Source organism: Nerophis ophidion, linkage group LG16 (genome assembly GCF_033978795.1).
Source record: "Nerophis ophidion isolate RoL-2023_Sa linkage group LG16, RoL_Noph_v1.0, whole genome shotgun sequence".
In the NCBI taxonomy this organism is placed as follows: domain Eukaryota; kingdom Metazoa; phylum Chordata; class Actinopteri; order Syngnathiformes; family Syngnathidae; genus Nerophis; species Nerophis ophidion.
Genome location: NC_084626.1, coordinates 34248490 through 34275337, shown reverse-complemented (window position 1 = coordinate 34275337; position 26848 = coordinate 34248490). Strand labels below are relative to the sequence as shown.

At 40.3% G+C, this 26848-nt stretch overlaps 1 protein-coding gene across 2 annotated transcripts in view; it reads left to right on the top strand.

Moving 5' to 3' along the window:
* The window catches only part of tafa4b (TAFA chemokine like family member 4b), a 92980-nt gene that overhangs the window by 26373 nt on the left and 39759 nt on the right, over window positions 1-26848 (top strand). For both annotated transcript variants that reach the window (XM_061874952.1, XM_061874951.1), the window contains exon 3: window positions 5795-5950. In XM_061874952.1, coding sequence (XP_061730936.1) covers window positions 5795-5950 — 156 coding nt within the window. The remainder of the gene's footprint in view (window positions 1-5794; window positions 5951-26848) is intronic.

Sequence of the window (26848 nt, the reverse complement as noted above, 5' to 3'; positions counted from 1 at the left end):
GTTACAGTGTAAATCAATATTTATGTATTAATTAGTCATCTTTGTTGTTTACAAGCACATGCGTAAAATAACTTAAGCTGCATTTAGAAGTTGATGGAAAAATTAGAGCCATTGAATATGTGTACGCTTTATCATCCTATTAGTCGACTAATCGTTAAGATAATCGTTGACTAATCCAGTGTTTTTCAACCACTGCGCCGCGGCACACTAGTGGGCTGTGGGAAACAGTCTAGTGTGTCGTGGAAGATTATCTAATTTCACCTATTTGGGTTGAAAATGTTTTTTGCAAACCAGTGATTATAGTCTGCATATTATGTGTCGTTGTTGAGTGTCTGTGCTGTTATGTAATACTCTTCCATATCAGTAGGTGGCAGCCTATAACTAATTGCTTTGTAGATGTCAAAAACAGCTGGAGGCAGCGTGTAGGTGAAAATGTGTCTAATGCTTAAACCAAAAAAAAAAAAATGGCATTGAAGCTTAGGGAAGGCTATGGAGAATGAAACTAAGACTGAACTGGCTAGAAAGTAAACAAAAACAGAATGCTGGACGACAGCAAAAACTTACTTCGAAGCAAAGACGGCGTCCACAATGCACATCCGAACATGACAATACAATCAACAATGTCCCCACAAAGAACGATAAAAACAACTGAAATAGTCTTGATTGCTAAAACAAAGGAGAAGGAAATCTCACTCAAAGAAAGACATGAAACTGCTCCAGGAAAATACCAAAAAAAGGGGGAAAGCCGCCAAAATAGGAGCGCAAGACAAGAACTAATACACTACACAGGAAAACCGCAAAAAAGTCCAAATAAGTCAGGGGGTGATGTGGTGACAGTACACCTACTTTGAGACAAGAGCTATAGTGATGCGTTGGTTATGTTTTTAATTCATATCAATTTGTTTAGTTTTTTAATGATTTCTGTTAGTGGTGTGCCTCCGGATTTTTTTCAACGCAAATAATGCGGCTTGGCTCAAAAAAGGTTGAAAAACACTGGACTAATCAACCATCAAAATATTTTTTTTTTTGCAGCCCTACTGTAGAGTGAACCATTAGCGATAGATAGTACAAGGTGTCGGAATAAATTAGTGCTGCTTCTTCCTACTCCTTTTTCAGGCATTTTGAACTGTGCGATGTGACTTTGTGATCTAATGTAACGAGTTAAGCATGTCTGAAAAAAACTAACTACCAAACCCTATGTGATATTTATTGTCTTGTTGTTGAGAACTGTTTGGTTCCACAGCAGACATGCTGGTGCCAAGTACCGTATGTTTTGGAGTATTAGTCGCTCCGGAATATAAGTCGCACTTGCCAAAAATGCATAATAAAGAAGGGAAAAAACATATATAAGTCGCAGTGGAGTATTAGTCGCATTTTTGGGGGAATTTTATTTGATGAAACCCAACACCAAGAATAGACATTTAAAAGGCAATTTAAAATAAAAAAAAAGAATAGTGAACAACAGGCTGAATAAGTATGTTATATGAGGCATAAATAACCAACTGAGAAGGTGCCTGGTATGTTGACCTAACATATTATGGTAAGAGTCATTCAAATAACTATAACATATAGAACATGCTATACGTTTACCAAACAATCTGTCACTCCTAATCGATAAATCCCATGAAATCTTAAACGTCTAATCTCTTAGATGAATGAGCTAAATAATATTATTTGATATTTTACGGTAATGTGTTAATAATTTCACACATACTGTGAAAAAAACTGCGACTTATAGTCTGAAAAATACGGTATTTGCTGGTGTACAGTAATTTTTTAAAATATCGAAATAGATAAGGTCTTTTTTACAGTTACAATATACATAAAAAAAGAAGTATCACACTCCCACACACACTAAATTATACTGTTTATTCACTCGCCATGGATGCTTTGTGTAAACAAAAATGTGTATGATGTTTTAATGCGTCCTTCTGTCGCATCACTGTCAGGAGAATGTTATAATTAACCAGACAAGAGTCCCTAGGGAGGTATAATCAAAGTAGATTATAAGCTGTTATAATGTGTCAGGTGAAACACAATTACGCATTTAAAACGAATGACTTTCAAGAGCACACCAGCACACTGACAAAGTCGCTGTGTTTTTTCATTTAAATCAAAGGCTACGATAACCTAAATTATCTTAATTAAAAGTTAATCATTTGTTTTCTGCTTTCACGTTTACCTGTGTAGTTTTTGTTAAAATAATTGATTCAATTCAAAAGACAACTAATAGCAGCAAAGCAAGAACATGTAATATTACTGTAAAACAGGGTGTCCAAACTAAGGCCTGCAGGCCAAATGCGGTCCGTGAGACGTCAAAAGTTTAACAAGAAAATTGGCCATCAGCTATGTTTATGTCTGAATTTGGCCCACTGTGCATTGATTTGGAAGTTTAACAAAAAGATAGGCCCACGACTATATTTTTGTCTAAATTTAGTTCACTGTGCATTGATTTGTAGTGATATGCACACCTTCCTCAGGGCAATGATAGAATTGATGATCATTGATCACAAATTTCGATTGAGAGCATCTCGAACAGAGCATCAATATACAAACCCCGTTTCCATATGAGTTAGGAAATTGTGTTAGATGTAAATATAAACGGAATACTATGTATTGCAACTCATTTTCAACCCATATTCAGTTGAATATGCTACAAAGACAACCTATTTGATGTTCAAACTGATAAACACTGATAAATAATCATTAACTTCAGAATTTGATGACAGCAACACGTGACAAAAAAGTTGGGAAAGGTGGCAATAAATACTGATAAAGTTGAGGAATGCTCATCAAACACTTATATTGAACATCCCACAGGTGTGCAGGCTCATTGAGAACCGGTGGGTGCCATTGTTGGGTATAAAAGCAGCTTCCATGAAATGCTAAGTAATTCACAGGATGGGGCGAGGGTCACCACTTTGTAAGCAAATTGTCGAACAGTTTTAGAACAACATTTCTCAATGAGCTATTGCAAGGAATTTAGGGATTTTACCATCTACGGTCCGTATAATCATCAAACGGTTCAGAGAATCTGGAGAAATCACTGCACGTAAGCGATGATATTACGGACTTTTGATTCCTCAGGCGGTACTGCATCAAAAACTGACATCAGTGTGTAAAGGATATCACCACATGGGCTCAGGAACACTTCATAAAACCACTGTCAGTAACTACAGTTGGTTGCTACATCTGTAAGTGCATGTTAAAACTCTGCTATGCAAAGCAAAACCCATTTATCAACAACACCAAGGAACGCTGCCGGCTTGGCTGGGCCTGAGCTCATCTAAGATGGACTGATGCAAAGTGGAAAAGTGTTCTGTGGTCTGACGAGTCAGCATTTCAAATTATATTTGGAAACTGTGGACGCGGTGTCCTCTGGAACAAAGTGGAAAATAATCATTCGGATTTTTATAGGCGCAAAGTTCAAAAGCCAGCATCTGTGATAGTATGGGGGTGTATTAGTGCTTAGGGCATGTGCAAATACACATCTGTGAAGGAACCATTAATGCTGAATGGTCCATACAGGTTTTGGAGCAACATATGTTGTCATCCAAGCAACGTTATCATGGATGCCCCTGCTTATTTCAGCAAGACAATGCCAAGCCACGTGGTACAACAGCGTGGTTTTGTAGTAAAAGAGTGCGGGTACTTTCCTGGCCCGCCTGCAGTCCAGACCTGTCTTCCATCGAAAATGTGTGGAGCATTATGAAGCGTAAAATACGACAGCGGAGAACCCGGACTGTTGAACGACTGAAGCTCTACATAAAACAAGAATGAGAAATAATTCCATTTTCAAAGCTTCAACAATTAGTTTCCTCGGTTCCCAAACGTTTATTGAGTGTTGTTAAAAGAAAAGGTGATGTAACACAGTGGTGAACATGCCCTTTCCCAACTACTTTGGCACATGTTGCAGCCATGAAATTGTAAGTTAGTTATTATTTGCAAAAAAAAAAAAAAATGTTTGTGAGTTTGGACATCAAATATCTTGTCTTTGTAGTGCATTCAACTGAAACTGGGTTGAAAAGGATTTGCAAATCATTGTATTCCATTTATATTTACATCTAACACAATTTCCGAACTCATATGGAAATGGGGTTTGTAAATGACCCAATCCAAACACCTTTCTCCACTCATGGTGTAAATTAACTGTAACCAACAAAGTCAACACACAGTCACACATAACACATCTCCTGCTTATTAAGCTTTGTGGACATTATAAAATACGTATACATGATTAAAAATTACACATACTGTATATACATCTATTACAGATGTGTGATATGCAAAACACTGCTTCCCCATGTTTGGCCAATTTAAGCTGATTGAGATTCCTAATTGTATATAAAACTAAGTAAAGTAAGTAAACAAGGTAGAAGTCAAACTTTCACACACTCTTAATATTTAACGTTTTATAGTTTTTACTTCATATTGCATTGTCATAAGGGTCTGATGTGGGTCGAGGGGGTTGTTTGAGTTGTGTTGTTGTTCAGTCTGTTATAGCTTGCTTTAATCAATGCAAACTAACTGTTATTTTGATACAAAAGATTGTTGTTACATCACAATCAACACTCTGCTGTGTGGCAAAACAAAGTGTTGTAATGTGTTTATTTGTGTATGCATTTGCATGTGCGCGCACATGCGTCCATGTATATGTGCATCTGCGTTTACTCTGCAATTACCGCAGTTTTTACTGTATTTTGACATGTTTGGCAAACTTCCCTCTTCAATTTGGTATGAAATTAATATGTAGACCTACAGCGTTGCGATCGCAGATTCCGTGCAATAACAGCTGTTTAAACGTGATCTCAGATCACTCTGAGACAGCACACACAGTTGTAATAGATGATATTTAAAAAAAACAATTGAAGTTAGTGTATCAATTTCGATTTTGTTATTTAGATGTTCATTTAATTGCTTTACACATATACACATACTTCAGAACTTTTTCAATATATATTTGTGTTATGTATATATATATATATATATATATATATATATATATATATATATATATATATATACCGTATTTCCTTGAATTGCCGCCGGGCCGCTAATTAATTTAATTAATTTTATACCAAAACGTTCTATTTTGGTTTCATCTGACCACATGTCATTCTCCCAATCCTCTGCTGTATTATTCATGTATCCATTTTGGTATAAACTCAACTCGTCGTGTTTGGAGGAAGAAGAATACTGAGTTGCATCCCAAGAACACCAGACCTACTGTGAAGCATGGGGGTGGAAACATCATGCTTTCGTGCTTTTTTTCTGCTAAGGGGACAGGACGGTTGATCCGTGTTCAGGAAAGAATGAATGGGGCCATGTATTGTGAGATTTTGAGCCAAAACCTCTTTCCATCAGTGAGAGCTTTGAATGGTTAACCAAATACTTATTTTCCACCATAGTTTACAAATAAATTCTTTAAAATTCCTACAATGTGAATTCTTGGATTTTTTGTCTCATTCTGTCTCTCACAGTTGAAGTGTACCTATGTTGAAAATTACAGACCTCTGTCATCATTTTAAGTGGGAGAACTTGCACAATCTGTGGCTGACTGAATACTTTTTTGCCCCACTGTATGTATATAATATATTAATATACATATTTTTATGTATATGTATATTGTTACTGTACATTCTGTCCGCTTTTGGCCCCCGGTCACATTTCTTTTTAGCCCAATGCAGCCCCCGAGTCAAAAAGTTTGGTCACCCCTGCTGTAATATCTCCACCAAATGCCTCTCTTAATGTCTTTGAGTTTGTGGTAAATAATATCTTCTCTGTCTGTCTGCAGTCTCCTACCAGGTGAAGCAGGGGACATGTGAGGTCGTGGCTATCCATCGCTGCTGTAATAAGAATAAGATTGAGGAGCGTTCCCAAACTGTCAAGTGTTCCTGTTTCCCCGGGCAGGTCGCTGGCACCACCAGAGCTAGACCCTCATGTGTGGAAGGTAAACACACCTTTACAACACCACTAGTTTGTTTGTGAAAAAGTTAGAAATGCATAGCGGGAGTCAGTTGCAGAGGTGGGTAGAGTAGCCAAAAATTGTACTCCTGTAAGAGTATCGTTATTTTAGAGTTATATAACTCAAGTAAAGGTAATGAGCGAAAAAATAAGTATTTAGTGAAAAACTACTAAAGTACTTAGTAACTGATTAGTAATTTCTGAGTTATTTATTAGCTCTTTTTAATGGTATTTGCACTACAACCATCGCTGGTTTGTGTGTGCGAGTTGTCGTGTCTGTGGGTGTGTGTGTGTTCCTGTATTTCTACCCTTCTTGAGACATCAATAAGGAATGATTCATCGTTGTTAATTAATTCCGGTCCTGACCAAGGCACATTATTAAAGCCCTCTCGACTTAAAATAACACCCACATAGTCACCTTTAGACTTGTTTCCTCCAATATAGCACGTTCTGATTGGTTTGCTCTCATCTAGTGGTCAATACTAATGTAGTAGTGATATTTTTAGTTCATTAAGCCTTTGTTATGCTTAAAAGAAGGCCTAATTTAGGCCAAAAAATGTTTTGAATGTACTTTAAAAAACAAGCAAGGGAAAACCACATTTTACAATTTTACAACAGAACTGTTGTCATATGCACAGTTAAAAAACCCAAAAACATCTACAATTTACTGCACCGTTCTCTCTAGCTGGACTGAATCTCAATATAATGGAGTAAAAGTGGTGTTTTTTCCCCACAAAAATGCTCACATAAAAGTAAAAAATATTATTCAAATACTATGACAAAAACAAAAGGAAACTGTAATGGAGTAATTGTAGATATATTATACCAAATAAGATACTCTGTACCAACTATTATATACAGGAGTATCTGGGTTGACCTACATTGCAAAATGTTTTAGTTTTTGACTGAAATTTTTGCCAAAATTTTGCCTTGGTTTTTGTGTGCCGTCTCAGTTATCATGCCGCCATGTGTCATTCCGTGAAATCAAAGAGTTCTACGCGTTTGTGACTCACTCTCTGTGCTTCTTTTATTAAGTACGACTGCAAAATAATCCACCACAAGACCAAAGAAAGTTGGGAGTTGTAGCACACTGCTGACAGTGAGGCATGTTGTTCCGTAAGGCCCTGTCTAGCACATGCGTATGTTTGCATCAGTTGATGTAAATAAATTTGTGCGTTCTTGGATATAATGCAAGTTTATCTTTGATAAAGAAGGCGAGAAACAACATTGAATTCAATAAAAAACCCAGCGCAAAGTACAAAGGTTGCGTCCCCTTTGGCTGTTTGTTTTTTTAATAAAGATAAAAGGGGAAATGAATGTTAATTTATAAATTTAAAGGCCTACTGAAACCCACTACTACCGACCACGCAGTCTGATAGTTTATATATCAATGATGAAATGTCAACATTGCAACACATGCCTTTTTAGTTTACTAAATTGCAATTTTAAATTTCCCGGGAGTTTCTTGTTCAAAACGTCGCAGAATGATGACGTGTATGCGTGACGTCACGGACTGTAAGGAAATATTATCGCTGCGCACACAGAACTAAAAGTTCTCCGCTTTACCCGCATAATTACAAAGTATTTTGGACATCTGTGTTGCTGAATCTTTTGCAATTTGTTCAATTAATAATGGAGAAGTCAAAGTAGAAAGATGGAGTTGGGAAGCTTTAGCCTTTAGCCACACAAACACACGATGATTCCTTGTTTAAAATTCCCGGAGGTTAAGCTTTCCTATGGATCAGAGCGGTCAAGCAAACATGGATCCCGACCAAATGTCAACCAGCAGTTTTCGGTGAGAAAATTGTGTTAAAAAGTCACCACTTACCGGAGATCAGCTGAGCTTGTGCCGTCCATGCAGCTGCCGTCGGCGTCCCTTCAGACACCCGTAGACAAACCCCTCCGGTTGTCAGGTACTATTAAACTCACTAAAACACTAGTAACACAATAGAAAGATAAGGGATTTCCCAGAATTATCCTAGTAAATGTGTCTAAAAACATCTGAATCCGTCCCAATGCAATCGCCATTTTTTTTTCTAGCCCTTCGCTATCAATATCCTCAAACACAAATCTTTCATCCTCGCTCAAATTAATGGGGAAATTGTCGTTTTCTCGGTCCGAATTGCTCTTTTTTTTGGAGGCTCCCGTTAAAAACATTGTGAGGATGTGAGGAGCCCTCACCCATGTGACGTCATCGTCTGCGACTTTCGGTAAAGGCAGGGCTTTTCTATTAGCGACTAAAAGCTCCAAACTTTATCGTGGATGTTCTCTACTAAATCCTTTCAGCAAAAATATGGCAATATCGTGAAATGACCAAGTATGACACATAGAATGGACCTGCTATCCCCGTTTAAATAAGACAATTTAATTTCAGTAGGCCTTTAATCCATCATTTATACATATTGTATCGTTTCCTTCATTTATAACTTTAATTATTCCCTCATAAAATGTGTTTAATGTTATTAGTTTCGGTGTCTGGAACAGATTAATTGGATTTACATTCTTTTTTGGTGTTAATTTTTTTTTGCAATTCGGTTTTCGGCTGGCTTTTAAGAACGTATTACTAACAAAAACCGAGGTACCACTGTACTGTGTATATGTACACACAGTTGAGTACATCCTGGTGTGTTATTCAATGCCAGACCTTTGCCAGAATTGTTTTGAGTATCATCATAAATCTAACTTTTAAGATACATCTAACAGTATCTCAACAAAACCAAATGTGTTTATTCGACTGAAATGCCAGTGATGCTATACCTTCATTAGGCCAGTAGAAGGTGCTTTTCCCATTCAAATCACAACCTTGTTCATGTTAACACCCTTTTGCCCCAATAAAGAATTATATTTGTTGCTTAACCTCTCTGATGAGTTCCTGAATGAGCGCAGTGCCTTGATAATGATGAAATCAGGCAACCATAGCAACAATGATTGTTTGGTAATGGAATTTGGGATGAATAAGGAGCAATGTGAAATTTGGTTTAGACTTGACCAAGTTTGCTAATAGGAAGGAACAATAGCGAATAGAAGCAAATGCACTAATAAGAGGGATGAGTGACTAAAAGTGTCTCAGTGATAAATACTTGTAGATTATCTTTATCACTCCACCCTTGCAAATGCATGCCCACAAACAAGTCTCATTGCACTTGTTAGCAAGGGCTTTCATTTTAGCCAAATCTCACTGCCTCTCAGTTCTAACTTCCGTGCTCAGCAGCACTCATCTCGGGAGTCACGCATGACCTTAGAGTTCACACTTACAAAAGATCCCACCTCAGCACACACCCACCTGCATACACCAGCGCCTCTCACGATCTTCGCTGATGGAGAGAAACAAACCTAACTCTGTTGCCAGCCTTTGCAGAATGACTGTGGTGTAAATGGACTTGCATTATTGATGTGGCTGAAAGAGGAGTAAATGGCAGCGGGTCCCATTACCGGCTGCAGTCTTGCGAGGCCCATTACTGTGGGCCAAACTATTTTCAAATCAACACTATTTGCCTCATATTTGTTTATTTTTCTTAGGATTAAAATGACCGCATTTTGTTTTTGACTTCTATCTTTGTTGCCATCTGATCTCAACTCTATTCGTTTTCTTGTTTTTTCGACAGGTGTAGGTGAATCAGAATGTTTTAGAAGCAGGGCTAATGGCAATCCCCACAAATAAAAAGATTTCATGTGTGACTGTTTCCACCTAAAGAAAAGGGCTAAAACACCCATATAAACAAATAAACACGGTATATTTAAGTTTAATGCTGTAGTTCTCAAACTTCTTTCACCAAGTACCACCTCAGAAAAATATTGTTTGTCCAAGTACCACAATAATGATCAACATTAAAATACAGTAGCATAGTAGGTCTCAGTATTAATTAAAAATAAGGCATAGATTTTATTTAAAGGGGAACATTGTCACAATTTCAGGAGGGTTAAAACCAATAAAAATCAGTTTCCAGTGGCTTATTTTATTTTTCGATGTTTTTTTAAAATTTTACCCATCATGGAATATCCCGAAAAAAGGCTTTAAAGTGCCTGATTTTCGCTATCCATAAATCCACCGTCCACTTTCCTGTGACGTCACATAGGATAGCACAGCAAGATATAGCGACATTAGCTCGGATTCAGACTCGGATTTCAGCGGTTTAAGCGATTCAACAGATTACGCATGTATTGAAAGGGATGGTTGGAGTGTGGAGGCAGATAGCGAAAACGAAATTGAAGAAGAAACTGAAGCTATTGAGCGAATAGCTATTGAAGCTTTTCGGCGATCGCCTTCTAACCAACGATTGCATCTTTTGACCAGACCACTGGAGCAACTTAAATCCGTTGATTGGTAAGTGTTTGTTTGGCATTAACTGTGGGTTGAGGGAAAGGCTGGATGCAAATATAGCTACAAATGTACATACAGCTAGCCTAAATAGCATGTTAACATCGATTAGCTGGCAGTCATGCCGCGACCAAATATGTCTGATTAGCACATAAGTCAAACACATCAACAAAACTCACCTTTGTGATTTCGTTGACTTTATCGTTGGAAATGCACACATCTCTGTCGTAACATTGCCGCTAAAATGTTCAGACCAAACGAGGGACTTTCGCATCTTTTGACACTGGTGCAACTTAAATCCGTCGATTGGTATGTGTTTGTTTGGCATTAAATGTGGGTGGAGGGAAAGGCTGGATGCAAATGAGGCATAACGATGCAATATGTACATACAGCTAGCCTAAATAGCATGTTAGCATCGATTAGCATGCCGTGCTAATCGATGCACACTCCATGTAAATCAACTTGAATCTGTCCCTGATTGTGTTGTTACACCTTCCGACAACAGACCAACGAGGCATGGTGTCTCCAAGGTATGGAAAAAACGGAAAATAACAGAGTTAATTTGACTTGTGTGTGTAATGTGTTGGAGAAAATGGTGGATTGCTTCCCATTGTGACGTCACGGGTAAAAGGTCATCGCTCCGACAGCGAACAATTGAAAGGCGCTTAGATCGCCAAATTCACCTTTTTAGAGTTTGGAAATAGGTTAAAAAAACATATGGTCTTTTTTCTGCAACATCAAGGTATATATTGACGCTTAAATAGGTCAGGTGATAATGTTCCCCTTTAACAAGGGGCCACGGTTACATTACACACAGAACAAGAACACTGTGTTAGGAACAAAAAAACACTGTACTTTAATCAAGTGATTTTTGGAGATAGGTGAAGCCCGCGTTGCGGTACACATACCACAATTTCAGAATCCCCGATTTAGTGAGGTCCTCAAATGGGGCTCGCTGTGGCTCAACTTTAGCTCTGGCAGAGCACCGAGAAGACAATCAAACTTGACTATCTTGAGCTGGAGTCGCACACTCAATTTACCTTGGGGTTGCTTGGGGTAGAGTGCAGGGCTGCAACTAACAACTGTTTTGATAGTTGACTCGTCATTAACTATCTTAACGATTAGTCGACTAGTCGGATTATAAATCGCACACTTATATAATGGCTCTAATGTTTCCTTTAACTTTTAAATGCAGTTTAAGTTTTTTCAAGCATGTGCTTCCGAACAACCAAAATGACTAACTCATTTATAAATAATTATACTGAACAAAAATATAAAACGCAACTCTTTTGTTTTTGCTCCCATTTTTTATGAGTTCAACTCAAAGATTTAAAACTTTTACTATCTACATGAGAGCAAGGTGGGTGAAGGGTATTGCCCAAGGACATAATGGCAGTGACTCGGATGGCGGAAGCTGGATTTGTACTAGGAACTCTCAAGTTTCTGGAAGGCCATTGTACCATCTGAGCTCTTGTCAAAGGGTAACATTATCACCAGACCTATGTAAGCGTCAATATATATCTTGATGTTGCAGAAAAACGACCATATTTTTTTTAACCTATTCCGAACTCTAAAAGGGTGAATTTGGCGATTTAAACGCTTTTCAATTGATAGCCTGTCGGAGCGATGACCTTTCACCTGTGACGTCACAACATGAAGCGATCCGCCATTTTCTAAATCTTATTACATGCACCAAGTCAAATCAGCTCTGTTAGTTTCCGTTTTTTCGACTGTTTTCCTGTACCTTGGAGACATCATGCCTCGTCGGTGTGTTGACGGCGGGTGTAACAACACGAACAGAGACGGATTCAAGTCGCACCAGTGGCCACAAGATGCGAAAGTCCCTCGTTTGTTCCGCACACTTTACGGACGACAGCTATGCTACGACAGAGATGGCAAAAATGTATGGATATCTTGCGACACGCAAAGCAGATGCATTTCCAACGATAAAGTCAACCAAATCTACAATATTAGAAAATATACCACCACTGAATCTGCCGGAGTGCGAGCTTTTCAGGGACGACGGCAGTCTCTTCCCGCAGACGAGCGAGGTAAACCCCAAGGATATGTTGGCTAAGACGTGATTTATGCCAATTATTTTTTTGTCTCATTTTGTCCACCAAACTTATGACGTTGTGCATGAATGCATAAAGGTGAGTTTTGTTGATGTTATTGACTTATGTGGAGTGTGCTAATCAGACATATTTGGTCACGGCATGACTGCAAGCTAATCGATGCTAATATGCTATTTAGGCTAGCTGTATGTACATATTGCATCATTATGCCTCATTTGTAGCTATATTTGCATCCAGCCTTTCCCTCCACCCACATTTAATGCCAAACAAACACATACCAATCGCTGCTTACAAGGCGATCGCCAAATTCGTCCTTGCTTCCTCCCGTGCCGCTGTCTGTCGTGATATGGCTCAATAGCTTCAGTTTCTTCTTCAATTTCTTTTTCGCTACCTGCCTCCACACTCCAACCATCCGTTTCAAAACATGCGTAATCCGTTGAATCGGAGTCTGAATCCAAACTAATATCGCTATACCTTTCTGTGCTATCCGTCATGTTTGTTTCTGTGTGGTCACGCTGTGACGTCACAGGATAATGGATGGGTGGATATAACGACGGTTAAAATCAGGCACTTTGAAGCCGTTTTTCGGGATATTGGGTGATGGGTAAAATTTTGAGAAAAACTTCAAAAAATAAAACAAGCCACTGGGAACTGATTTTTATTGGTTTTAACCCTTCAGAAATTGTGATAATGTTCCCCTTTAACTCTCTTTCTTTCATTCCTCTACAGCTAGTTTAAAAGGTTATGCAGATATTCTTATGGAACTTTTAAGAAATGTCAGAAATGGGATAGGGAACAAGTGATTTGATTTGGGGCCTGATCCAGATCTCCGCCTGGATTTAGGACTTTTTTACTATTGCAGGGTTCCGCAACCCACAGCTCTGGAGCCACACACGACTCTTTCATGTCTCCGCAATGGCTTCCTTTGGCTTTGAAACAAATTGTTAATAAATAATGGCTATTTGACCAGGGTGTACAACACCTTCCGTCCGAATGCAGCTGAGATAGGCTCTAGCACCCCCCACAATCCCAAAAGGGACAGGCGGTAGAAAATTGATGGATAGTTAGTTTATTTTTATGTAACAGTTGTTGTTTTGGAGAGCCCAGTGATCTTGTAATATAGAAATAAAACCTATTTTAATGTTTTGTCAATCGAAATGTACATCACATCCCCTACGTGTCATCGCTTGCTGCCAAGCATTTGTATTGTTTTTAGCAGCTGACCCGAGGTAAGCTAGCAATGGACAGATCAGTCTTGTTATTGAGACAGTGAACAAAATAATGGCAAAATAATTAAACCACCAACCGTTCCGTTCATTATTGGAAAAGTTTGAAAGCACATATTCCGATCTCCTGCTGCGCAATATAGTCTGGTGGCTGTCCAGAGGGGAGGCAGCATGTAAAAACTTTCCTGGAAAGCAAAGAGCTCCCATTCCTTGAGCTAGAACAGCTAGAGGGGCTGGAAAAGTTGCATTTCATGGTGGATATGACAGCCCCAACTTAACACGCTCAACAAAAGTCTTCAGAAAAAAGGAGGCACAGCCCTGCAGATACTGGAAGAAATCTTGGCGGGTGTTTGAGCGCAAATTGACCGTTTATGGCAGAGAGGTACACTGTCCCACTTCCCCTTGTTAAGAGAGTTCAAAGAAGCACATATTGCTCGGATAAATTATGAGCATTTGATTTCATAAATGCGTATAAGTATAATGAAACTATAAGTTGTGCTATCAGTATTTTAGGAAATCAGCTTGAGGTGGGTCTTATTTGGTGGGAAATGGGCTCAAATATTTCTTTGTATGCTGAAAGTTGCCGACCATTGTACTATTGCGATGTAGGGCCTGGCAGAGGTCTGGAATCTTTGAGCTGTTTTCTAGTTTTAGATAGTTTTCTTTCGAATGAGATTCAAGATCATCATACTTATATTTATCTCTTAACTTTTGGCCACCAAGGGTGTAAGTGCCCCAATTACACACGCACACACAAAAAAGTACCACAAAATGCGGGTTTCAGACCCCTGATTTTGAGGAAGTAAAAGTCATAACAAGGTTTATGTATGTAAACCTGTGGAAGGATCAATTCCGTTGCCGCAGGGATGTAGTGAGGGAAGCCTCCTGCCTGAGCAAACAGGTCGAAGCCACACCCCTGGTCCGAGGTGGCGTATTCTGGTGGGTACTCCTTGGGTAAACTCATTTCCCTTGCTCTGATAGAGGAAGATAGATAGATAGATAGATAGATAGATAGATAGATAGATAGATAGTACTTTGATTCCTTCAGGAGAGTTCCTTCAGGAAAATTAAAATTCCAGCAGCAGTGTACAGTTGAGATCAATTTAAAAAAGTAAAAAATGGGGGTTTAAATGGAAACAAAATAGAGAAATATTACAATAAGAATAAAAATAAAAAGCAACAATGGGAATCAAAATATCACAGTAAAATAAGAATATAACAAGAGAAACTAGGCAGTAGTGACCATGTTATGAAAACGTATTGCACTGTTGCATCCCCTGTCAACCTAGTACCCCCCGCCTCCCTCCTCAGAGAGGAGTTGTACAGTCTAATAGCGTGTGGGACAAAGGAGTTTTTGGGTCTATTAGTCCTGCACTTGGGATGAAGCAGTCTAGCACTGAACAGGCTCCTTTGGCTACTGATAACTGTATGCAGAGGGTGACTGGTATCGTCTAGGATGCTCACTAGTTTGTCCACAGTCCTCTTCTCTGCCACCGTCACCAGTGAGTCCAGTTTCATTCCGATTGTAGAACCAGCTCTGCCTGATCAGTTTCTTCAGTCTGGAGCTGTCCTTCTTAGATGTACTGCCCCCCCAGCACACTACCATGGAGAACACAACACTGGCAACCACAGACTAGTAGTACATTCACAGGAGTTTTCTACAAATGTTGAAGGAGCACGGCCTCCTGAGGAAGTACAGCCTGCTCTGTCCTTTCTTGTACAGGTGGTCCGTGTTAACAGTTCAGTCCAGCTTATTGTCCACCCAAACCCCGAGGTATTTGAATGAGTCCACGGTCTGTACCTCAACTCCCTCGATCACAATAGGTTGTGACCGTGGACTCGACCTCCCAAAGTCAATGACCAGCTCCTTGGTCTTTGACGGATTGAGCTGCAAGAGGTTCGTGTGGCACCAAACAGCAAAGTCCCTCACCAGGTTCCGAAACTTCTCCTCTCTGCCGTTCCTGTTGCACCCGACGATGGCAGTGTCATCCGCATACTTCTGGATTGATTGAAGATTGAAGGGGGCTACAGTGTCCGATCGATAGTTGAACCAAACTTTAAGGAATCGAATCGTCGACTATTCTAAGACACCCCTATTTTCTTCTATACATCAATAATCCGTTTTTTATATTCAGCCCAGTTTATAAAAGGAAAATACATATATATCAATCAACTTTTAAATATGCATTATTCGGGGGTGAAACATTATTTAGTGTTTTGGAAAGAGTTTTATATCAGTCATGCAAAAAAGTTGTATTTAACAATCAGCCAGCAAACAGGTCTGGAGGTTAGCATATTTAAGAACATTCTGCTGGGCAAACACAGTGTTTGTGTGGCAGCATGCCTTGGGAGAATTTACTAATGTCTTTCAGATTGTGTGCCTGTGTCAGTAGAGCCAAATCGTGTGGGCCTTTTTCCGTTACACTGTTACTGGCATCGAGAAAACTACAACCGTTTTTACGTCAATTGATCCTGCCAAGTTCAGTTAGGCTCACAGTGCCAGTAGTGCAGGTTGGGTTTGTGATCACGTGCCTTCTGCAAAAATTTAAAAACAAAAGTTATCCTAACCAAATGTGGGCTTTAATCCTTGCACATAAGTACATCAACAAAAGCATTTATATTTTTTAACAGTGTGATGTGTACATAACCAGATATATATCCCTGAGAACCACCGTCGTCAGCGGTATACATTTGTTTTTGGTCCAAAAAAATAAAGATAAATGTTCACTGCAGAGGATGCTGTTTCTCAGCATGATATACAAACTAGAAAGTGAAGTATTGAGAACTAATCTTCATAAAAAATGTTACATATTTTCAGGTAAATGTCCATCTGTTAGTTAGTTATGTATCAGGTTACTTCCTGGTTTATGAAGGATGGGAAATAATTGTGTGGTGCCTTATGATTCTTGTGGGTGAACAGTTCCACATGAAAGAAGGAAATACATGACAAATGAAATGGTGAACATAAACTACAGATGGAAGGTGCATATCTGTGTGGGTGTTTGCATTTTCTTCCTGTGGATGTGTGGGTTTCTCCTTGAATTCCGTCTTCTTCTCACATCCCAATAACATAATAATGGATTCGATTTATATAGCGCTTTTCTAGACACTCAAACCTACTCAGTGGCCTAGTGGTTAGAGTGTCCACCCTGAGATAGGTAGGTTGGGAGTTCAAACCCCGAGTCATACCAAAGACTATAAAAAAATGGGACCCATTGCCTCCCTGCTTGGCACTCAGCATCAAAGGTTGGAATTGGGGGTTAAATCACCATAAATGATTCCCGGGCGCGGCACCGCTGCTGCTCACTGCTCCCCTCACTTCCCAGGGGGTGAACAAGGGGATGGGTCAAATGCAGGGAACAGATTTCACCACACTTAGTGTGTGTGTGACAATCATTGGTACTTTAACTTAACTTTAAAGTGCCTCACAGAGAAGTGAGATCCCATTATTCATTCACAAAGGTGGTGGTAAGCTACTCTCGTAGCCACAGCTACCCTGGGGTAGACTGACGGATTTGACCAATTTGCACCTGCGGCCCCTCCGACCACCACCTATCATTCACCGGCCCAAGGGCACAATTGCAGTGATTTTGTATGGTAAGAGGCGGGGAGCGAACCTGCGACCCTCAGGTTTCTAGCACGGTTGCTCTACCCCCTACGCCATGCCGCCCCTAGGTTTGTTGGAGACTCATAATTGTCCATAGTTGTGTACGTGTGCATCGACTACTCTTTAAAATCTTGAGGTTTATGCCATTAAAGTCCTCCTGTGTCCAATAAATGATTTCCTAGGTATGTGAACATTAACAGAAACCATCCATCCATCCATTTCTACCGCTTATTCCCTTTTGGGGTCGCGGGGGGCACTGGCGCCTAATTTGAGCAAGTAAATATATCAACCTATTCACTGTAATATCAATCATATACTAAAACTACCTTTGGTATCAACACCAACACTTGAAGAATAAAACTGCCCTCCTCTTACATGTTGTAAGGGGACGGCGTGGAGAAGTTGGTAGAGTGGCTGTGCCAGCAATCTGAGGGTTACTGGTTCAATCCCCACCTTCTACCATCGTAGTCACGTTCGTTGTGTCCTTGGGCAAGTCACTTCATCCTTGCTCCTAATGGGTCTTGGTGAGCGCCTTGCATGGCAGCTCCCGCCATCAGTGTGTGAATGGGCGAATGTGGAAATACTGTCAAAGCGCTTTGGGCTCCTTAAAAAGGGGTAGAAAAGCGCTATACAAGTACAACCCATTTACCATTTACTTTGTGTACTGACTGTGACAATGTTACAACACATCCATCCATCCATCCATTTTGTACCGTTGTCTTATCAGTTCTTGTTATGTTGTCCTCTCTTTAAATTCTTATAATCTACTTGTTTAAATCCTGTTGCTTACTTTCTGCTGCAACACGGTTCCATCTTGACTTCCTAAACTTTACTCAGCACTAATTTTCGGGTGGTTTAAAAATAGCTTTGCGGTTAGCTTAGCTATTAGCGTGCCTGCTCTTGGTGTGTAACATGTTGAACCTCGTCCTCCCGTGATAAGGTAATTGATAATGATAGTTTAAGTACTAAGAATGCAGTTTATTTGTCGTAAATGGAAGTGATTATTATTAGCTCAGAGCAGGGCTATTTAAAGACATAATAAAGAGGGCCGCACTTTCAAGAGCCCAAGGGCTCAGGGGCCGGACATCAAAACTTGGATGATTCGTCAGAAAGTGCCCGTGCTGGTTATATTTCTTGGAGACTGTGTTTACTTAATTACTAAGTAAGCACAACGACTCTCACTAAGCACAGTCAATAAAATCATTATTCTGCCCTAGCCACTCATTTCCAGAGTGTGCAGCTTGACAGATGGTCAACAGCATGCTTGTCTATAATACTGTGTCCGTTGCTTAAAACGGACGACAGGAAACAATGACTTGAGCACTTGCTCGGGGCAGCACATTCATAGTTTGTTGTCCTGTTGTTGTTAAATGTCCGATTTTCAACATTTCTTTGGAATTTTTTCATGGTTGAACTATTAGTCTTCTTCTACTCACCCCACTGGCTGCTTCGTTGTGACACATAGGTTTTGCTGTTGCCCTCTGCCGGGTGGCTGGGGTACTGCATACATGAGTCACCCTTGTTTGAAAGGTTTCATCAAGACTATTTGAGTGATGTTCTGCAGGACAAATGAGAAGCTTTGGTGGGCCAGATGTGGCGTGCTAGTTGAATAGTTTTGGCTTAGAGGATCGGCTCCACATTGTCTATAGCTGCTAGCCGCTTGTAATCGAAACAAAATTGTGTCAGCGTTTGTGATTGCCATTAAGAGGCATTAATCGTCAATGGCGGTCACATACTCTATACTTGATGATATTCAACTGTTATGCTCCTTCAATGATTCAGAGATTCACTTTTTATCTGAGTTCTTGGAGTGGTATCCTGTATCAAAAACTGGTTGTCCTCAAATATCCTCCAGATACATTCTAACAAAACAGAAACTCTGATAATTGCTCCCGATAAAAAGATCCCCCTGATCAACGACTCTCTTGGTGAATCTGTCAAAAGCAGCCTCAGAAACTTTGGGGTTGTGTTTGATCAGTCAATGTCTTTGGAGGGTCACTGCCATAACTGACCAAAATTGTTTTTATCATCTTAGAAATATTTCTAAAGTGAGAAATTTGTTGTCAAAATTGGATCTGAAAATCATCATTCACGCGTTCATTTTGTCTCCTATTCTGTGTTTACTTAATTACAAAGTAAACACAACAACTCTTTTCAACAAGTCAACGCTAAAGAAACTTCAGACTGTACAAAATACAGTTGCCAGAATTTTGACCAGTGCACCCAGAACAGCCCATATTACCCCCATTTTATCCAGTCTTCATTTGCTTCCAGTTAAATTCCGCATTGGGTTTAAAATGTTAGTCCTGTCATTCCATGCATTGCATGATGGGGGCCCTCAGTACATCAATGACTTGCTATGCCCCTAGTCTTCAGGTCCTAGCCTCCGGTCTTCAGGCCAGTGTCTTCTAAAGATCTCCAAAACTTGTTTTAAAAACTGTGGAGACCTGGCATTCCGGGCAATAGCTCCCACACTCTGGAACAATTTGAACCAGTCCCTATATGATCTTGACTGTGTTGACACTTCTAAGAAACCTTTGAAAATTTCTTTTTAGTAAAGCTTTAAGTTAATGCACCTTTTAACTATCAATTTCAATCCACTTTGAATCCTTTTTATGATGTTGACCCTGTTTTAATTGAATTATTTTACACCACCTATGTTTTCTACAGCGCTTTGTGATTTTATCTGTGAAAAGCGCTTTATAAATAAAACGTACTTAATTACTTACTTTTCACAAAAAATGTCCAATACTTATCAGTGGCTGATCAATCGGCACACACCAGCAGGTCCAGTGATTTAACTGAAAATAAATCTAGATCACTGTTGTAACACATCTGCCTACTGTTGTCTGATCTCTTCTACGTCACTGCTCTTCTATGCTTCTGTAAGTACTTAAATGTAGCAGTACATGTAATCCATTTCTTGTCTGTTTTTAACGCCACCCGTGTCTATTCTTGTTATGCACACCTGGTTACTGTATGTTAGTAAATAATAGAAAGAACACAAAGATCACCTCTGACTCCATCTTATTCAAGGATCATTGGGTGGACCAGTTACATTGACTGAGGGTTTTATGCACACTACCTTTGGCTGCATCCCCTATGGCCTACATGTTACTGTGTGTGCGAAAGTGCTTTTTTCCCCTTTAAATAATAATGCCCTGGAGGCGAGGGTCCCCAAACTGATCACCCATCTGTGTGTTCCCCTCTAGCACCACTGGGAATGTCCATTTGTACTAGACCTACAGAAACACTTAGCACATAAACTCAACACTGCATTGCCTTACTTTCTAAAAGTCACTTTTGTAAAGTATTAATGGCCAAACACTCAGCCCATACACACCAGATTGCACCTATTGCATGACAGTAATATAGTATCCCTTACACATGTCTTTATCCCAACTGTAGAATGTGTAATTCTATTAGTATTTTAATTACCACTAAATTGTCCTATTAATTTTTTTTTTCTCTCTGGCACGCACCGAGGGTGGATGCTCCCCTTTCCTCTCCCTTATCGCTCCTGCTTGCTTCTTTGTTTTGTCTTGTCTTAACTTACTTGTTGCCTCTTTTTGCACTGCTCTCCAAATCCAAACATTGGAATTATTTAACTGGCCTCAACAAAATTGACAAGATCTTGGGCTTGGGGGAACCTGCTATCGTGACGAAGCGCTTGTTGCTGGACACACGACGGACTCTTGGGAGAAGAAGGAGTGCAGCTTGCCTGGCGACCCTTTTCTGTCGAGGACGTGAAGCTATCGACCTATTCGGAATTATGACAACAGGACATCTGCTGATTGGAGTAAGCGTTGCTCTGGTTTGTCGACAAATTTGAAGTTGCTGGCACTCTTCAAAGTACCCCAAAGCTGCCACAAATGATTGGAGCATGCGGGAAAAACTGTGGATTACATCGGACTGTCCACCCCGCAGTTTTGAGGACTAGTCATAGACAATTTAGAGTGAAAAGCAAATTTTATTTTCGCCCTCACAAAAAACATTCTAACTTGGATTGTTTCCCTGGCTTCGAGACTCTCCCGAAGGACAGCGCAGTGAAAACACAACAAACTCCCTTTTTGTCTTTCGTGGACACACACCTGTTGTTGTTGACTTTGGACAAGCGACAGCACATACATCAAGGCCGCGGAACAGAAACACACTACGGGGTTTACACACACACACACACACACACACACAAATATACGCCACACATACACACCCCATACCCCCCAACCCAACGCCCTCGACGCAAATCCCATTGGGGTGATGAATAAATGGTCAGTACCTGAGAGCTGTGACTTACCACCATCACCTTGAACTACCTTCCCTCTGTTGCCAGATATCTCGAGATGTATGTTGTAATATGTATATGTGCTTTGCTATGGAGCTTTTTTCCCACTCCAGACTGGGCCCCCTTAGGAGCCCAGTCTGGATTGTATTTTTTTACTCATCCTTCCCCAGCGTTTACCTTTTTCCCATCTTTTACGGCGACCCATCAGCGTTCTTGTTCTGTAACCCTGTACACTGTTTGTTTGTCTAATCTTGAACAGGTATGTGATGAAAACAAAGTTTCGTTGCACTTGTGCAATGACAATAAAGACCAATCTTATCCTATCCTATCTATTGCTGTATCTCGCTTATAATACGGATTACTGCGAAAAATATGGGTTTAAAAGTCACAGAAGTTGTATTCAGCTTGGAAATTAAAGCATTCCCCTAACATATTCCATCTTTCATGTCATTGTTCGAAGCGAGAGCAAGTAAGTTGACCCCAAATAGCTTACGAATGCTCAGATGAATAATTATTGCTAATTTAGTTTGCGCTCAAATCAACCACTCCGTGCAGGTTCCTATTAAGAGTAGAATGGGTGAGTCACCGGCAATGCTGAATTCATTATGTTTTTGTGTGGTTAAAAACCTAAAAATAAACATTGCTATAAACTTGTATTTGGGTGCTGTCTTTGACAAGCAGAGAATGAGAATTCTTTTTTATTTTTGGCTTTCTTTGCATAGTCTTAGCAGCTTCAACTAGAAATGTTGTCTCTGAAGAGCAGAGGTATTTTATTAGTACAGCAACATGTGTTTTCTGCACTCTCAAGGATCAATAGATGATCCAGATCTTGTATAAGCCTCTTAGTCAAAGGAATTGGCTGGAAATCGACCTTATGCTTTTTTTCTTTTGGTGGATGTCTGAGCACCCGGGAACACATACATGCTCCATAAAGAAAGACGTTTTTTTTTTGTGTGTTTAGACTGTCTTGCTCGTCGACTATTTAACTGTTTGCCTGTGTCATTTGCCCATGTAGTGAACATGGTGATTGAAGAGAGATCATTATATTCTGCTAATGCATGTTGATAACACACTCTCGCTGTGTCCTACAAATTTGACAGCGGCAAGCAAACAAACACATCCTTAACGACTGTGGCGTTCTTGTGTGGCACTACTTTTAAATCACCAAATCTCACCTCTACAGGAGCAATTAACTGTTTTTCATTTAAGGTGTATTATCACTAGAGGACGAGGAATAGCTAAATATGCTATGCTAGACACTATGGGTGTAACTATTCGCTTGAACAATGGGGCAGCTCTGCTGACGCCTGTCTGCATTGTGTTGCAGTTCTAGGTTTTTGGGCTACAGGGCGGAGCCCCCTTTGCGCACACCTGATACCCATTTCTTCCTGACTACTTAAGCACTCCAGTTCATTCACTCGGCACAAGTAGATTCCTCATAATTCACCCTTCCAGTCGAGTTAATCTCCTCTGCTCTGGCTCAACTCACACTCCTCGTTCCTGTGACGCTGTTAAGTAGTGTTAACTGTTTTCTTTACGCACTTTTTGAGTTCGAGTCCCGTTTCTCCACACCTTTTGTGTGCATCGTTGTTGTTTTTTTCCTCACTTTTTAACCAACACAACATCCCAGTACACTTCAAACCAAGCAACACCCTGACACAGAGACTGGCGCATCCTAAAGACCAGATACCCCATACCCACAAAAGCAATCTGGTGTATGCTATCCAGGGTAATGATAGAATAGAATAGAATAGAAAGTACTTTATTGATCCCTGGGGGAAAATCAGAACCACAGTTCGCTCACAATAAACAATAATAATAATAAATAATATATGACATATATATATAATATATAATATATGAATAGTATAAATATATTCTACATTTAAGTGCAGTCAAGAAGGAACATATGCATTATACAGTCTGATGGCTGTCAGTATGAAGGACCACCTGTGTCGTTCCATGTTACATTTTGGGAGTCTGAGCCTTCCACTGAACGTGCTCATTCTCTCCTCAAGGTCCGAGTGTAGTGGGTGGGAGGTGTGGTCCATAATGGCTAGGAGTTTTGCTAGACTTCTCCTCTCTGACACCACCGCCAGAGAGTCCAGCTCCACTCCCACCACGTTACTGGCCTTCTCTACCCCACCAGGCCACGGCGTACAAAAAAACGCTCGCCACCACCGACTCGTAGAACATCTTCAACATTTTTGTACAGGCGTTGAAGGATCCTAGCCTCCTGAGGAAGTAGAGGCGGCTCTGTCCCTTCTTGTAGAGGGCCTCAACGTGTTTTGACCCATTCAGCTTGTTGTCGATGTGTACTCCGAAGTATTTATAATCCTCAACCATGTCCACATCGACCCCCCCGATGGAAACAGGGGTCGCCAGAGTACTCCTCCTTCCCAGGTCCACAACCAGCTCCTTGGTCTTCATCACATTAAGCTGGAGGTGGTTCTTTCCACACCGTGAGACAAAATCCTCCACCAGTGTCCTGTATTCCTCGTCATCACCATCCTCAATACACCCCACTACCGCAGAGTCATAGTGTGATGCATAGTGATGAATGCAGTGATTCATATATTGGGGAAACAAAACAACCACTAAGCCGACGCATGGCACAGCATAGACGGGAAAACTCCTCAGGCCAAGACTCAGCTGTCGACCTGCACCTCAAGGATAAACAGCACTCCTTTGAGAACAAAAATGTACTGATTCTGGAGAGGTAGGACGGATGGTACAAAAGAGGATTGCGAGAAGCCATCTATGTCAAGTTGAAAAAACATCCCTGAACAGAGGAGGTGGTCTGCGACAGCACCTGTCTCCCACATACAACGCTGTCCTTTCACCCATTTGTAAAAGACTCAGCAATTTATCCTCCAACAAATAACAGGAGTTATAAACATTCCGGTCACAGAAGGTGACCACATTGCCATTTGTTTACAACTAAATGGAATGCTTATGAAGGGGATTTCAACCATTTTGGACCGGTTGTAGTCGATCCACAGGGACCGTTCTGCCATACAATACCGCAGTGCTAACGAGGGGAATTTACATTTCAACGCCTGCCGTTGGCTTTGACAGCTGTGACTGCTCGTTTGCATTGAAACAGTTATTTTTCTCTCTACGATAGGGCGAAATCATCCTTGTCCAGGTATACCCTCCTGGTTTTGGAGTATAAATATTTGGGGTTTTGGCACCAGCCCGCTGGACTCGATCTGACCAATCTAAGTCTATGAGCACGAACTGATGAAGCCTCTTCGGATGAGCGGCGAAACGTCTTCCAAGACACACCAAACAGTCCAGTTGTGATTGATTAAATGCCCTGAGATGACAATGACCTGGATGAATGAGAGCATTGATCGACATTTTCCGCCCTGGTTTTTGAGTGTGCCTTTTGTTGTTATTTTTATAATGTCTTCTTGGCATTTGTGTCCTACTTTGGTCATGCCAATTGACTTGATTCAATATGTGTGGTTGCCAATACAATTAAGAAACTATTTATTTTTTTCTAGAATGATTTGATCTGAAATGGTTCAGTGAGTTTAAATTGTTTCAGTAACTTTTTTTAGCAAAATCAATCAACTAGTGTGACTGTGAAATAAATACTTAATACTGGACACTGCAGGTGAAGTCTCCTATGTTCCTGTTATTTCTTGTAAGGGAATTAGATATAAATTAATTATCGATACAAACAAGCAAATAATCAACAGTTAATGACCATTGCATTCACATTCTATTCAATTAAAGTGCAACCAACACTTTAGGTTGAATTAACAAGAGGAAACCTTTTCTGCTCTCATTTTCAACATTCAAGTAATATTAAATTAAAGGCCTACTGAAATGAGATTTTGTTATTTAAACGGGGATAGCAGGTCCATTCTATGTGTCATACTTGATCATTTCACGATATTGCCATATTTTTGCTGAAAGGATTTAGTAGAGAACATCCACGATAAAGTTCGGAACTTTTGGTGCTGATTAAAAAGCCTTGCCTTTATCGGAAGTCGCAGACGATGACGTCACAAGGGTGAGGGCTCCTCACGTCCTCACATTGTTTTTAATGGGAGCCTCCAGCAGCAAGAGCTATTCGGACCGAGAAAACGACAATTTCCCCATCAATTTGAGCGAGAATGAAAGATTCATGGATGATGATATTGATAGTAAAGGAGTAGGAAAAAAAAAAAAAGGTGATTGCATTGGGACTGATTCAGATGTTTTTAGACACATTTACTAGGATAATTCTTGGAAATCCCTTATCTTTCTATTGTGTTGCTAGTGTTTTAGTGAGTTAAATAGTACCTGATAGTCAGAGGGGTGTTTCAACGGGTGTCTTGAGGCCAGTGTCTGAGGGAAGTCACGGCAGATACAAGGACGGCGCAAACTCCACAGATCTCCTGTAAGAGGCAACTTTTTAACACAATTTTCTCTCCGAAACCTGCCGGTTGACAAGTGGTCGGGATCCATGTTCGCTTGACTGCTCTGATCCATAGTAAAGGTTCACTTCCGGGAATTTTAAACAATGAATCACCGTGTGTTTGTGTGGCTAAAGGCTAAAGCTTCCCAACTCCATCTTTCCACTGTGACTTCTCCATTATTAATTGAACAAATTGCAAAAGATTAAGCAACACAGATGTCCAGAATATTGCGCGAGGAAAAGAAACGACTTTTAGCTGCAAATAGTGCTGTGCTAATATTTCCAAACAGTCCGTGACGTCACGCGCACGCGTCATCATTCCGCGACGTTTTCAACAAGAAACTCCGCGGGAAATTTAAAATTGCGATTTAGTAAACTAAACCGGCCGTATTGGCATGTGTTGCAATGTTAATATTTCATCATTGATATATAAACTATCAGACTGCGTGGTCGGTAGTAGTGGGTTTCAGTAGGCCTTTAAAGTACAGTAACCAACATTTTAACAATATCATTTTCTGCTAAATGAAGTTTCCCGGCCCGCCCGTACAGCATCTGTTCTCCCCCCTGACGTTGCCGATGACGGACAGCGTCTCAGATGCGCGAAAGCATACATGCCCCCCACCTTTAAATGGTGGTGGCCCCTCGCTTCCCTAATTTCCATAGCCTCATTGATCCATCTCTATTTTTTATTTGGTTCTGATAAAATGACTTCTCCTCGGCTGCCAGTTGTGTTGTGTGTCTCACACTTCTAATTGTTGTGTTCCAGAAGTTAGTGCGTCGTCTAACTTGCTCCGCTGTCTTTTCCGGTGTGCTGGTCGCATTTTTTCTAACTTTTAGTAGTGTCGCCATTTCAAATCATTGTGTTGTGTTGTTTGTCTTTGTTATAGTTTTTTGCAATTGTGCTGTAGCTGAAAGTTGTTGTGTTGCAATTAATGATGTTGTTTTGTGGCCTTTGTTCTGAC